Genomic DNA, 13,337 nt, shown 5'->3' with positions numbered 1-13,337 from the left:
GGAACTGGAGTTACAGACAGTTGTGAACTGCCATGTGGGTGCTAGAATTTGAACCCGGGTCCATTTGGAAGAGCATCCAGTGATCTTAACCACTGAGCCATCTCTCCAGCCCATGGGCCTGGAGAGTTTTTTAACATGTGAAGGTGCCACTTAAATCAAGGAGGACCAGGAAACATTTAGGCTCTTTTGGTAGACTACCTGCCTGTCCCCAGCAACTAATGCAACTCCACCCAAACTGGATTTCAAACTGTGCCTCTGAATCTGTCTATAGCTCCTTATAGTCTATGACTGGCTAATAGCAACTAGACCTGTGTGGCCTTGAGAAACACCCTCCCAAAAGAGCCATCTGTTGCCTTCAAATGCCTTCCATGCAAGACCACAATCACTGGACTGCAATTCACAATTGAAAATAGTAGAAGAACCCTGAGTCAGTTCCCTTTTAATTCATAACCTGTTTTGGCCCATTCCTTGACAGTCCGCCACAGGAAACAAATTCTTCAGTGTTCAGTGGGGAAGCATACAAACGAGGAGGTCTAAGTATCCATCAGTAGCACATGGCTTTTCTCACCTGATTTCCAATAGAAATGCAAGCCTTGGAGTCTAAATCTCGAGGTGGCCTAGGGATAAAAGAAGCAGCATGAGATATTTGGTTAACCACATCCTTCCCAAATAGGGGAGCCGATGGATTTGCTCTAAGGAAACTGGTGCAGGTTGACAGCCAAGCAAACAGAGGACCAATGGGAAGAGTGCGGGGCTTGAAATAAAATGCATTTGGTTTTACTCACAGCATCTCTTTGAGAATCTACTTCTTGTTTAACATGTGGCTACTAATGCGTACACTTAGTGGGGTAGGGATAAGTATTAATTGAGATCGCCCAGGAAAAATCCTACAGTAAATACTCAATAAATAAGATCCGTGTATATCACACATAAAAGAAACAAAGCTTTTAAAATCATGGGTCATAACCCCATGTGCTGTCATATAGCATGAAACACCAATGAAAACTGCCTGACGTACCTCGGATGCAATTTTATGCTACTGTATGTTAATGTTGACATGTTTTCACTAGACACGCAGGCCGTTCTTTCGTGGAAATGTAATGGCTTCGTGACGGGAAACAAGGCTTTCCCACTGCCCTACTACTATTCCAGTGTTTACCCAAGTGGTGTGTACTGGGTTGTAATGCTGAATTTTGAAAAATGCTGTTTGAGCTGCTGACTTGAGTTTCATAAAACAACCCATATGTGTATTTCGACTTGGGATTAGGACAGAGTTTCCAACAATTTCTGAAATGGCCCTAAAAACAGTCTTGCTGCTTTGCAATACATAGTTATGTCAAGTGGCATGCTGGGTATTGGCAGTTAGTAAGATAAAAATACCGATCAGCTCTGAAGACCCTCTACATGCTCTACACACTGCAGGATCGGATATTCAGCCATGATTAAATTGCTTAGTAAAAGCAAGCAGCACATCTGTCCCACTAGTATGCAAATGTGCTTTAATCATTCATGAATGGTTACGTTATATACATGCGCCATGAAATTATCTTAAAATAGTTATTTATAATTTATTATCAGTAGATGTCTAATATGTGTTCCTCTGAACTACCCATACTCATTTGTTGACCAAAAGGGACTCATGAGTGGAAAAAGCGTAAGAAGCCCTGGTATAGACAATAATGCTACAGTGATATGCTTTAGACCCTTCCTTTCATTCAAGAGTACAAATGTGTTCAGTTATGTTCACCATTTGTTTCCATAATTCTTTTTCTTAAACTGGAATGCAGTCCTGTTAAGTCACAAAATTCATAGAATGCAAGAACTCCAAAATATTCCATCCTGCCTCTCCCCGCTTCATTGGATGACTGAAAGGTAAGGAAGCGAGGTGACTTGTTCCTGACCACGAAGAACTCAGCTCTCCTATCTCAGCACACTTTCATATATCCAGGGCCAAGTACAGAGACATGTCTCCTAAACACAGGGAACACTCTATTCTGGGGTTGTCTCAGCACCCAGGGATTTGCTGACTTTGTACTCCATAGTCTCCTTCTGGGAATTAATTTTTATTACCTATGCTCTGGGTTGGTAGAAATCAACTGAAGAGAAAGGTTTTTGTTTTTTTTTTGTTTTTTTTTGTTTTTTTGGGGGGGTGGTCTGGCTGTGTACCTAGCCAGGGACAGAGAACAGTACCTTTTCAAAATAAATGCAACAAAAGTAAGACACATGTGGTTAACATCATCAAACAAACAGAACACAGCAGATGACATCAGAGAGTATCAGCACTACCCTTCCCAGAAAACTGCCTGGGAGCTCAAGTCTCCTAGGATGCACATTCATGCCTGAACTGTCTGCAGAACAAAGTAAAGGAAAATAGAGGGAAAGGCAGGAGAGGAGAAGATGAAAGGAAGAGAAATAAGAATCACTTGCCACCCTAGTTAGACTGAACCGTCAACTTGACAGTTCATCTGAGAGGAAAGCCTTGATTTAGAAATTGCTTAGATCAGACTGGCCTGTAGGCATGTCTGTGGAGAATTGTCTTGATTATTAATTGACATAGGAGGGTCCAGACCACTTGGGGGGGTGCTATTTCTACACATGTGGGCCTGGGTTATATAAGAGAGTTAGCTAAGCATGAGCTTGTGGCCGAGCCTGTGGCTGAGACAGAGAACAGAGTTCGGTCATGATTTCTGCTTTCAAGCTCCTGGTTTGGTTCTTACCCTGACTTCCCTCAATGATAGAGCATGACCTGGAAGTGTAGTCTGTATAAATCCTTTCCTCCCATGAATTGCCTTTGGTCAGACTGAACAGAACAGAAAAGAAACCAGAACACTTGCAGAACGCGCATTTTCCCCAACTCCTGTGTACTAGGATTTTATCTTTTCTGCTGAAACCAAATATACAAATAAAATAATGAAGGACAACGTAAGAATACAAACACAAAAATGTTTGTCAATCTAAGACTTCATGGCAAGCCTCAGTTTGGCAGGACACTGAAAGCTTTTCTAGGCTAACTGTAAACATGAGACTGGGAAGGAGAGTGAACAAAACTTTAATGTGCCTGTGTCATGAGGCACATGTACGTACTGTTTCCAAGCAGGCAATTTTTAAGATTTAATTGCATTTTTTAAATTTGTGTGTATGTGCATGTATACCTGTGTGTGGGTGTGTACACTTGACTGTAGGTGCCTGCAGAGGCCAGAAGAGGGCATCAGATCCCCTGGAACAGGAGTTACAGGTGGTCGTGAGACACCCAGGGTGTATGCCGGGAACTAACTGAACTCGGGTTCTCTGCAAGAGAAGCAAGCACTCATACCTTCTGCGTCATCTCTCTAGCCCCTAATTTCTTATTCTTAAAACAGTTAAAGCTGTTTTTCCTTTGGTTGTTATGATTTGTTTGCACTAATTTTAATAGCACTTTAAAAGGAAGACAGCTGTAACTCGAAATCTAACAATAAAATCTTTTGCAACTGTTTAGCACCCTTCCTTGGTAAAACTATGGAACAAAAAGAAAGGTCACTAAGTATTTATGGCTACATCTATTTTCCTGCCAACCAGTGAGATCACAGGATAGGATCTCTTCCAGATCTAATACCTTCTGTCCAGCCATGAAGGACTTTCATAAATTTAGTAATTCTACAATATTCTTTAAGTATAATCAACAAAGGATATATAACTGATGCCAGCATCGCCCATTGTAGCCCAAAATATTTTACTCTCTAGTTTTCCCAAGTGGTTGCTAACCCTGACTCTGAACTCTATTTACATTTCACTTCAACATAACAGGGCATGGTGCCATTTTCCAAATGAAAACCAAAAAGTGTGGTGATTTTATGAAGAAACATAGTTGTCAACTACACCGAGTATAAAGTTCATGTCACCTGATCCTCAGACTTGACCTAAGGAGAAGGAAAGAGGAAGAGAGCTGGATTAAGTACTTTACCTACTCCGTGATTCCCATGCAGATCAGACTGAATCAAGGGATGGGTTCCTAACACTCAGGCCTCTAACGAAAATGACTAATCCACCCAAGCCTCGGGCCTCTGGGTTCACCAAGTCTGCCAAAAGCATCAAAGGATGGGGCCAAGAGTGACAGCTCAAGCCGGATTAGCTGACACTGCGCTCCCTCTGTCCAGGCTTGGACCTATAAGTTTGCCTGAGGTGATGAGACTCAACAGAAGGCTAAACCCGTGGGTGGATATTCTTGTCAATTATTCAGCTTTTTATTCCTTTGGGGAAAGAAGCAAACTTAGTAGAAAATTCTTTCCCTGGAAGACCAAAGGTATTTCAAAGGTCGCCTCTGACTGGTATTTTATGTGAACATCAGTGATGTCCTAGTCTGATAATTATTTAGTTCTCTACAACTCTATGCAAGGAACCAGTCCATTCATTACTATTACAAGTTTTATTCATTTACTTTATTACACACCCACCTGCTGTGTAAGTAATCAGCTCATTGGTTACTATTACATGCGTGATTTGCTTATTTTATCAAGTACCCACGTGGGCCGGAAACATTACTGGATCATTTATATTAAAACAGCTTCTTTAACTTTTGTGATACTCAAAGGTGCTGTATCTCTGCATCAGTGGAAAGAAAGGACAGCAAAAGACATAAAATGATTTAATATTCTTTAATAAGATAATGACATGGGAACTCAGCGCTATACCCTGATAGCTTCTCACTACAGAGGTCAAGAATTCTGTTTACCAACCATGAACTGTTAGGTCTGATCTCACATATAGCTAAGAAGATAACTGAGCCTCCAATATCCCTAGGTTTATATGCTATCTTGTATGCTTGAAAGCTAGGCCACAAAACTAAACAACCTGAAGCTATGTTTCACTGGCAACTGTTATTATAACAGATCTGTAACCCAAGATCCGGGTTACAGGTGAGGACACCTAATCTCAATAGACATCGTGTCACTTAGCCCTAATGTTTTGAAGAAGAAACTAAAGCTTGGTGCAACAAGGAATCCTGCCCAAAGTAAGGTATTCAACTGGAGAAGTTTAGAGTCCAAAATTAAGACTTCACACAAAGCACTTGACCCTTGAGAAGCCCAACTATTTCACTTCTCAAGTGAATAAGAACAACTCCCACCACACATGCCAGGTCTCTTGTCAAGGTTACATGAACTGATAATTCTTAGCATAGAGTTCATTTTGAACAAGTTACTGCCAATCAAGGGAGTCGACAATTCAGAAACCTGAGGCAAAGACGGCCTGGCGTCAGTGACTCAAGGATGAGCAGGTGACAAATCCACACAAGCTGAGCTGAGCTGTTGGTGCTTTGTTTTGTTTTGTTTTGTTTTGTTTTGTTTTGTTTTGTTTTGTTTTGTTTTCTGTGAGACAGGGTTTCTCTGTGTAGCCATGGCTGTCCTGGACTCACTTTGTAGACCAAGCTCGCCTCAAACTCACAGCTGAACAGCCTGCCTCTGCCTCCCTGAGTGCTGGTATTAAAGGCGTGTGGCACCATACCCAGCTAATAATAAAAGTCTTAAAATAAAAAAGGATTGTAAGGCAACTGAGTGGTTGATATAGGTAAATCTGAAGTTCAAATATAGATCTAAAGAGCTAGCCTCACATGCGAGACAAGCGCCTTAACACCGATTACATGCTAAACTCAGTAAGTTTAGGTGCTGGGCATGGTGGTGCATGCCTTTAATAATAGCACTACATGGGTAAAGACAGTTGAATCTTCATTAGTTCGAAGCCAACCTGGTCTACCTAGCAAGTTCCAGGCCAACCAGGGTTGCAAGTGAGATCCTATCTCAGAATAAAGTAAAAACAAAAAAAAAAAACAACCAAAGACTGTAACTTCAGAAATATGTGTTTTAAAAGGATTGAAAACAACAGACTGAAAAAAAAAAAAAAAAAAAAACACAAAAAAATCTTGTTAAAGAAATCAATAAAAATGCTGGGCCTGGTGGTGCATGTCCTTAATCCCAATACACAGAAAGCAGAAGAAAGACAGAAAAGAAACTCTAAACACCTACAGTGATGTAGAGTGATGTACTCCATTCCTGCACTATCAGCCCAGTGTGAAAGAGATAGCACCTCTCCCTCGGCTGACCTCCCGGGTAAGCTCAACTAACAAAATGTCAGCCAGTGTCTTTGCAAACAAGTACAAGTTTTTTCTAAAACTAACGAGAAAAGCAAAGACTCGTGTGTGTGTGTGTGTGTGTGTGTGTGTGTGTACACAAAAGCTTAAAAAATAAGAAAATTAATTTTTAAAAAGAACAAAATGAGGGGCTGGAGAAATGGCTCAGAGGGTAAGAACACTGGCTGCTCTTCCAAAGGACCTGAGTTCAATTCCCAGCAACCACAAGGTGGCTCACAACCATCTATAGTGAGATCAGGTGAAAAGGCACACATGCAGGCAGAATGCTGGGTAAATAATAAATGAATAAATCTTTAAAAATGAAACAAAATAAAAAGAACAAAATGAGAGAAGCCACATTCCCCAAGGCGTCATTCAAGGTAGTATGAGCCTGGAGGGAGAGCGGGTCCATAAATCAATAGAACGGAACAGAAAATCCAGAAATAGCTCAGAGTGAATATGCGCGTTTAGTATTAGACAAAGGAAAATGGCAATTCAACGGGGGAAGGACAAGTTACAGCAAAGTGAACTATATCAAAAAGTGTCAACAACCACAGAAAAAAAAAAAGAACCCTCAGTGCAAAGTAAGCTGTACAAAAACTTAGCTCCAAATGGAACTTGGGCTTCTAAACAGGAGCACTGAGACTGTTCAGGACCTAAGGCAGCAAGAGTTCTCAGATGTGGTAGAGACATAACCTGTACGAAGAATAGTAACTAGTAAATAGTGCTCCGTCAAAATCAAATTTTCCTGCCCTGCAAAAAAGTCCTGATGAAAGAAAGAATGAAAAGGATGAATTACACACTGGAAGAAGTATTTTCAGATAAGGTAACTAGAAAAGTTCAAGTACCTAGGATACATAACTCAATAGCCAATCAGGGGGCCAGAAGGATAGCTCAGTAGAGAAAGGTCTTTGCTTTGCCAAGCCTGGGGTCCTGAGTTCAATATCTGGGACCCACATGGTGAAAAGAGAGAACTGACTCCCTCTGACCTCCACAGGCAGGTACACACGTATGCGCGAGTGCACACACACACACACACACACACACACACACGAACACACACACAGGGAGGAGTAATAAAAAAGAGAAAAAAGGTCAATCACAGAAGGCAGCGGGGTGCTGAGAAAGAATAGCATATAATAATATATATATGTATATATATATATATATATATATATATATACACACACACATATATATATATGGGTTTCTCGTGAAATTATATATATGCATGTACACATACACATATGTGTATATACATGTATATATTAAAATTTCACAGAGAAACCCATTTCTTTGAAATGCTAACCAAAAATTAATTTTAAAATGAAAGCAATCATCTAATGAGGTGTAGGCAAAAGATAGACACAGGGGCAAGAGAGAGGATTCAGCAGTTAAGAAAGTATACTGCTCTTAGCGGTGCAGGGACCCTAAAAAAGGGGGGCTCACAACCACCTGTAACTCCAGATCCACGTAATCCTATAACTCCCTTCTAGATTCTACAGGCATGATACTCATGTCAGCAAATAGCCCCAACAACACATAAATAAAACCACCAGAGGAAAACATGTGGATGGAAAATGAACATCTAACATATTTCTACATAATTAACTATGAGAAGCATTCAAGTTAAAGCTACTAAAGTCATCCATTACTTTACGGAAGGACTTAAAAAAATACTTTTTAGTGATGGCAAGTCAAAAGCCGGCAGAGCTGCAGAGAAACGCTATATGTCCTCTGTATACAATTGTTCGGTGTATGAAACAGTCCCGTAGTCACTCAAGAAAACACACACACACACAAGTGCTTGTATGGCGAGTGAAATCAAATAAGTTCTCTGATCCACTACAATGTGGCTTCCTTGAGTATAAGAACACTCCATAGTTGTATAAGCTGTTCACAAACAGGTTGTATAGCCTGGGACAAGAGCACATGGGACTTTCATACCTTTGCAACCCCTATAATTATGTCAGAGTGTATCCCATAAAGTTCTGTACATACAGCACTAGGACACTCCATAGCTGACTGAAAGCTTTCTAAAAATAAGAGAAAAAAGTCTTTTTTTTAAAAAATAGAATTATACATTTTTTTATGTTTACAGTTCGAGAGAACCCCAAACTATGCAGACAAAAGAATCCCCTTCAAACAAAACCCAATATTTACGTAGGTAGGGGAAGAATTTCCTCCTACGGATCTTCATGAAAGGAATATTCCAAGTGAATTCCGTCTCTCGGCTACCCTGGAAAGTATCTTTCTGTAGCTGCATGGAATGCAAGGGCCTCTGTCCTGGGCGGTCTGTTGGTCATGTTCATGAGTACATCTCAACACTAGGGGGTGCTCTTTGTGATAAGATTGTGTCACAGCTAAGGTAAAATTTCCTTTACAAGGAGACCAGTGACTTGAAGCTGTAAAAACTCTCTGTACTTGCTCTGCCACTCTAGCGCCTCGGTTGTAGTTTGCTGTCTTGGATTCCCTGCTCCTCACAGGCAGATGCAGTGGTTCTCGGACCTCCGGCTGGATGGACAATACCCAGCCTCACAGACACAGAGGAGGATTTGAACTCGCCTAGCTTCAGCTAATACACAGGCATTCCTTTAGCCGATTTTGCATCGTTTCTATAGACAAGATTAGGTGTGCCAGGATGCTGGCGCTCATCAAATACCATCCTTCCGTTTCAACTCAAATTTCAGAGTAGTGGTCTACATACACACACGGGCTTATTTCTCTGTTCACTGATGTCTACAGGGAAATGTTGAGACAGTCCGCACCTGGAGAACCTGCAGGGTTTACATGGGATCTCAACTACCATGTGGCACACAGCTCTCACTCAGCCAGTGATTCCAGACATTGATTTCAAACCTGTGGATCACTGTTTTAGACCTCAGAAGAGTGAGCAAATGACTCTCCTCGTGGTCAGGCGGGAGGATAGGACTGGGAGGGGGACCACATGGCAAGTCAAGACCTTGCTCACTAGTCCAAAATTGAGACCCCACAGCAAGTGTGTAAAATATAAGTATTTGAAATGAACCATCATCTGGTCAACTTACGTGGAACTGGTCTGAGGCTGTTCAAACGCTTCTTTTGGAATCTTAAGGCCAGGGTTTCGCTTCTTGCCTATGGGGAAGGACATACAGAAAGAGTTAGAGTCTGTTCTGCCACAAAAGAGCAAGGACAGAGACTCCCAAGCAACGGGGGAAAAGGCATCTCACCTCTCAGCTTAGAACATAACTTGCAACAGGAGCAGCCTGTTACTGACAGGGGTCAGGATACCAGAAAGCTTCTCAAATGCAGGCCGGGATCAAAGATGGCATTTCCATAAGCCCAAGGTGAGCATATCACGGTGGAAGTGTGAACTCTTGCTGGCAGTGTGCCTCAGTGGCAAAGCATTGTGTACAATGTGCAAGATCGTGGCTTAATCCCCAGCCCTGAAGAACTGTCAACTATTTTGCTAAGGAGGCAGCGCCTGCCTACCAACTGAGAAATTGCCACATTAACTTCTTTGGTTGTTCTTTTATACAGTGATCACGGTGACAGTCGACACTGGTTACGAGGTGGGATGTTTTGGTTGTTGTTTGTTTGTTTTTGTTTTAACTGCCACAAAATGGTCTCAATATCCTACAGTTTTCTAAATCAGTGTGAGAGCAGTTGTTAGAACTAATGATAGAAATGAATAAGGAAACACTTCTTGTCTGTTCTGTCTCTACTCATTCCTCAGCTACCCACGAGAGGCTGAAACACTGAAGAGAGCGCATCTGACTTAGGACTGGAAGCATGCAGTCATACATTTACTCTGCTCAGAAAAGGATAACTGATGGGCTCATGCCTGGAGGTTATCGCTTCTCTGGGATCCAGATGGGAACCCAGGCTGCCGATGTTCATCCCTGGGCTGAAACTACCAGAGAGTTTGACTCAAGCACTTCTGCTGATGCGTCACAAGGAGCAGACTAAGAAATGTCAGCTGGGGAAGCAGATTGGGAAAACGAGTTTCGTCAGGGGCCTGGGAGTTTCTTCCTGTGTTGATCTCAGGTATCTGCACTTGGCAGAAGTCAAAGCAGAGAAATGGATTTGATGCCTATGGTCTTGCTCCTTTTCTCATCTCTTCTCTGTATTGCAAGTGGGCATGTCGGTGCTGATGCAAGCCCTGGATGAGATCCCAGTAGACCCTAAGGCGCAATATAACTCAAGAAACCAAAGTGGTCTCTGTATGGAAAAAAATGCATCCAAAGCGCTTAGTGCCTTGTTCAACATCACAGAGTCAGCAATAGCCTCGTCAGCATCTGTATTAGGGTCTCCTCATACCTGATGTGGAATTCTTTCCACTATTCTATCAGGGCAGAAGCTTAGAAATGGTTGGGGAGTTGGTTGGTGGAAGATGGAGTTTTGAATTCAAAGATCACAGGGTTATTTCTCTTACCCAATGGCCTACAGACTGACTATTTTCAAAAGATATTTTTAAATTTTTATGTGTATGGATGTTTTGCCCACATGTATGCCTGTGTACTACACTCATGTAGTGTCTGAGGAGGCCAAAAGGCATAGTGTCCCCCTGGAACTGGAGTTATAGACTGTTGTGAGCCACCTCGTGGGTGTTCGGAATAGAACCCAGGTCCTCTAGAAGAGCAGACAGTGCTCTTGACCACAGAGACATCTCCCCAGCCCCCTAGATTGGCTTTCAGGTCTCAGTCTTCTTGGTTGTAAAATCCACAAATAACATCTATATTTACCTCTCTAAACCAAATGGAATAATCAAACCAGACAAGGCATATGAAAAACATTGAGCTACCGAAAGAACCTTTTCATTACGATCATATAGAGAAATAATCTATACGTCTCATTTCATAAAATAGTAAGAAATCCATGCATAGAACTGGTTATAGTATTAGAACCCTAGAATAGTGTATAACTGAGCTTTTCTCTCTATTCTTTAGAAATTCCATAGCTATATCAATTCAGCAAGCAACATAAAGGCAATGCTAGTCAACAATCAACACAGAGAACGCCTCTGGGGAACATTTTTAGTAAATAGCTTCTCTCAACTCCCTCTTCACTTCTTTCTGGTGTTCTAGGAGACTCAATGAGTGTACAGCATTACTCCCTTCTCCTGAGTCTCAGAGGCCACTTAGCACATATTTTTTGAAGTTAATCATCTCTATACAATGTGGACTGACTATGCACAGAACTTTTCACTGTGCTGCCAGGTGCTGGGCCTGACCTTGAGTCCCAAGCACATGGATGGTTTAATTCTGAGCAGCCACACAGGCAAGAAGATGCAGTTGAAAGGAGTCAGTCACTCCAGGGAGATGCAAGACGCGCCACTTTAAATCACGACAAATGGCCTGCCCCACAAGCAAAGAGGTGATCAGGAACTCCCAACGAATACTGCCTCAGTGTTCTCTCAAGCCAAACAAAAGTAAATCTGTTCTGCCTGTATTAAGGGCTCCCAGTCGTCATTTGGTCAGACCTGGGACAGAAGTTACTCTTTCCTCTCTTCTAACTTGATTCCTAGGTGACAAGCTGAGGACAGAACACTGTTTAAATTTAGAGGAAAGTCACCGTTTAAAAAGCTTAACCCGAGGCTGGAGAGATGACTCAATGCTCAAGAGCATTCATTGGCTGCTCTTCCGGAGGACCCAGGTTCAATTCCCAGCACCCACCCACGAGGCAGCACACAAGTGTCCGTAACTCCAGTTCCAGGGGATCCAACACCCTCACAGAGACATAAATGCAGGCAAAACACCAATGCACATGAAACAAAAATAAGTATTTTTTTAAAAAGCTTAACACAACAGGAGCAATTTTTAACAGCAACTAAATGACGCCGTAACACAATACATTATCAAAGCATCGATCCAAAGACAGAGAAAGATAGGGAGGAAGCCAGGTGAGGGATGGAGGAAGAGAAGTGGGTAGGGACAGATCTTTGAGGACAGAAATCAACAGAATAAATGACCAAAACAACAACACAGCCTTCCTCTGGCGCTCCCCCACTTCCCCCGAACACCCAGCTACCGCACCCCACATCACACCACTCCTCCGACCCTGCATTCGCAGCCTATGGCTGAAGCGGGCGGCCCCTAACCTCCTCTAACATCTTACTAACCACAGGTTAGAGAGCTTCACGGTGTTCAAAGTTTTCACAGGTGCAAAATTCCAAAACATTCAACTCCGGACGGCAACAAGAATAAACCTCGGGCGGAACCCAGCCGGCATCCCTTAGAAAGAATGAAGTCTCTTCTTGAAGGATGTAAAGCAAGTAACGCGAAAACTGCCCACGTGTCCCAACCTTCCAGAACTTACTCATCCATCTCCAGGAGCTTCATCGCCTCCCGTGAGGTTTGCAAAGCCGCAAACGGGGTCCGCAGGAGGAACCCCGGCCGAAGTCTTCCAAAAGCTCCCAAGCCCCACTCGCTCCAGCTGGAGGCAGAGAACAGAGCAGACGCCACCTCCTGCTTTCGTGTGGTAGCGAACAGCGAACAGTTCATTGTTCCCCAGGCAATGGAAGCCACCAGGGGAGGAAGGCGGCCAGCGGGCCTATTCAGACATCCAGGGGAGGCATTGATCATTAACCAGCCCCGGACTTATCAATCCTTGAAGTAACTCTGGGAGCCCAGATCCCTGCCCTTTTGATAAATGGCTCTTTCTTTCCTAACAGAAAGAAAAACAATAGGTGGTCGGCTTCCAGCTGTGTTTATTTCTGGGCAATCTGTTCCCCTCAAGGAGGCTGCCAACACCTCGTGCTAACATTTAACACTGCTGGGGTGGGGGGTGGGGGGTGGGGGGTACTTAATGGGAAGGAGAGCTCGGAACAACAAAGTTAAGCGGCCAAGAACGTTAACGGACCTTTCCCTTGATAATCCAAACCAGAAACTGTCTAACGTCAGAAAATGGGCTTTACCTTAGGTGACGACAAAAAACAAGGCTTCTCAGAGAGAATGTTGTGCTTCTTGTGTGCCTTTTTCTTGGTACAGACTTGAAAAGGGGGAGCCTGCCTGGCTGAGTACACACAGCCTGTGTTTTATCTATGTGTGTGTGTGTGTGTGTGTGTGTAGAATTAAAACAAACAAACAAAAAAAAACAGTTTCTCTGTAAACAATATCATCGCGGCACACTCTGAGACTCAGTACATTCACCTTAAACCAAAGCCACCTCATGAGAATTCAAACCCGAGGTAAAACAGCACTAGGCTGAGGAAATAAATAAATAAATAAATAAATAAATAAATAAATAAATAAATAAA

General features: G+C 42.6%; 1 protein-coding gene across 3 annotated transcripts in view; it reads right to left on the bottom strand.

Moving 5' to 3' along the window:
• Nucleotides 1–13,337, bottom strand: part of Map2k6 (mitogen-activated protein kinase kinase 6) — a 113,891-nt gene that overhangs the window by 26,411 nt on the left and 74,143 nt on the right. Inside the window, exons 1-3 of one of the 3 annotated variants that reach the window (XM_055592555.1) lie at nt 12,398–12,577; nt 9,148–9,214; nt 569–617 (exon numbers count right to left, since the gene is read on the bottom strand). In XM_055592555.1, coding sequence (XP_055448530.1) covers nt 569–617; nt 9,148–9,214; nt 12,398–12,401 — 120 coding nt within the window. In that variant the 5' untranslated portion in view covers nt 12,402–12,577. Of the gene's footprint in view, nt 1–568; nt 618–9,147; nt 9,215–9,309; nt 9,347–12,397; nt 12,578–13,337 lie in introns of those variants that run through there. The other 2 variants (XM_055592556.1, XM_055592554.1) reach the window with 2 other exon arrangements.

Source organism: Psammomys obesus, unplaced genomic scaffold (genome assembly GCF_907164565.1).
Source record: "Psammomys obesus unplaced genomic scaffold, mPsaObe1.curated_primary_1811, whole genome shotgun sequence".
Taxonomy (NCBI): domain Eukaryota; kingdom Metazoa; phylum Chordata; class Mammalia; order Rodentia; family Muridae; genus Psammomys; species Psammomys obesus.
This window is presented reverse-complemented; position numbering and strand designations above follow the sequence as displayed.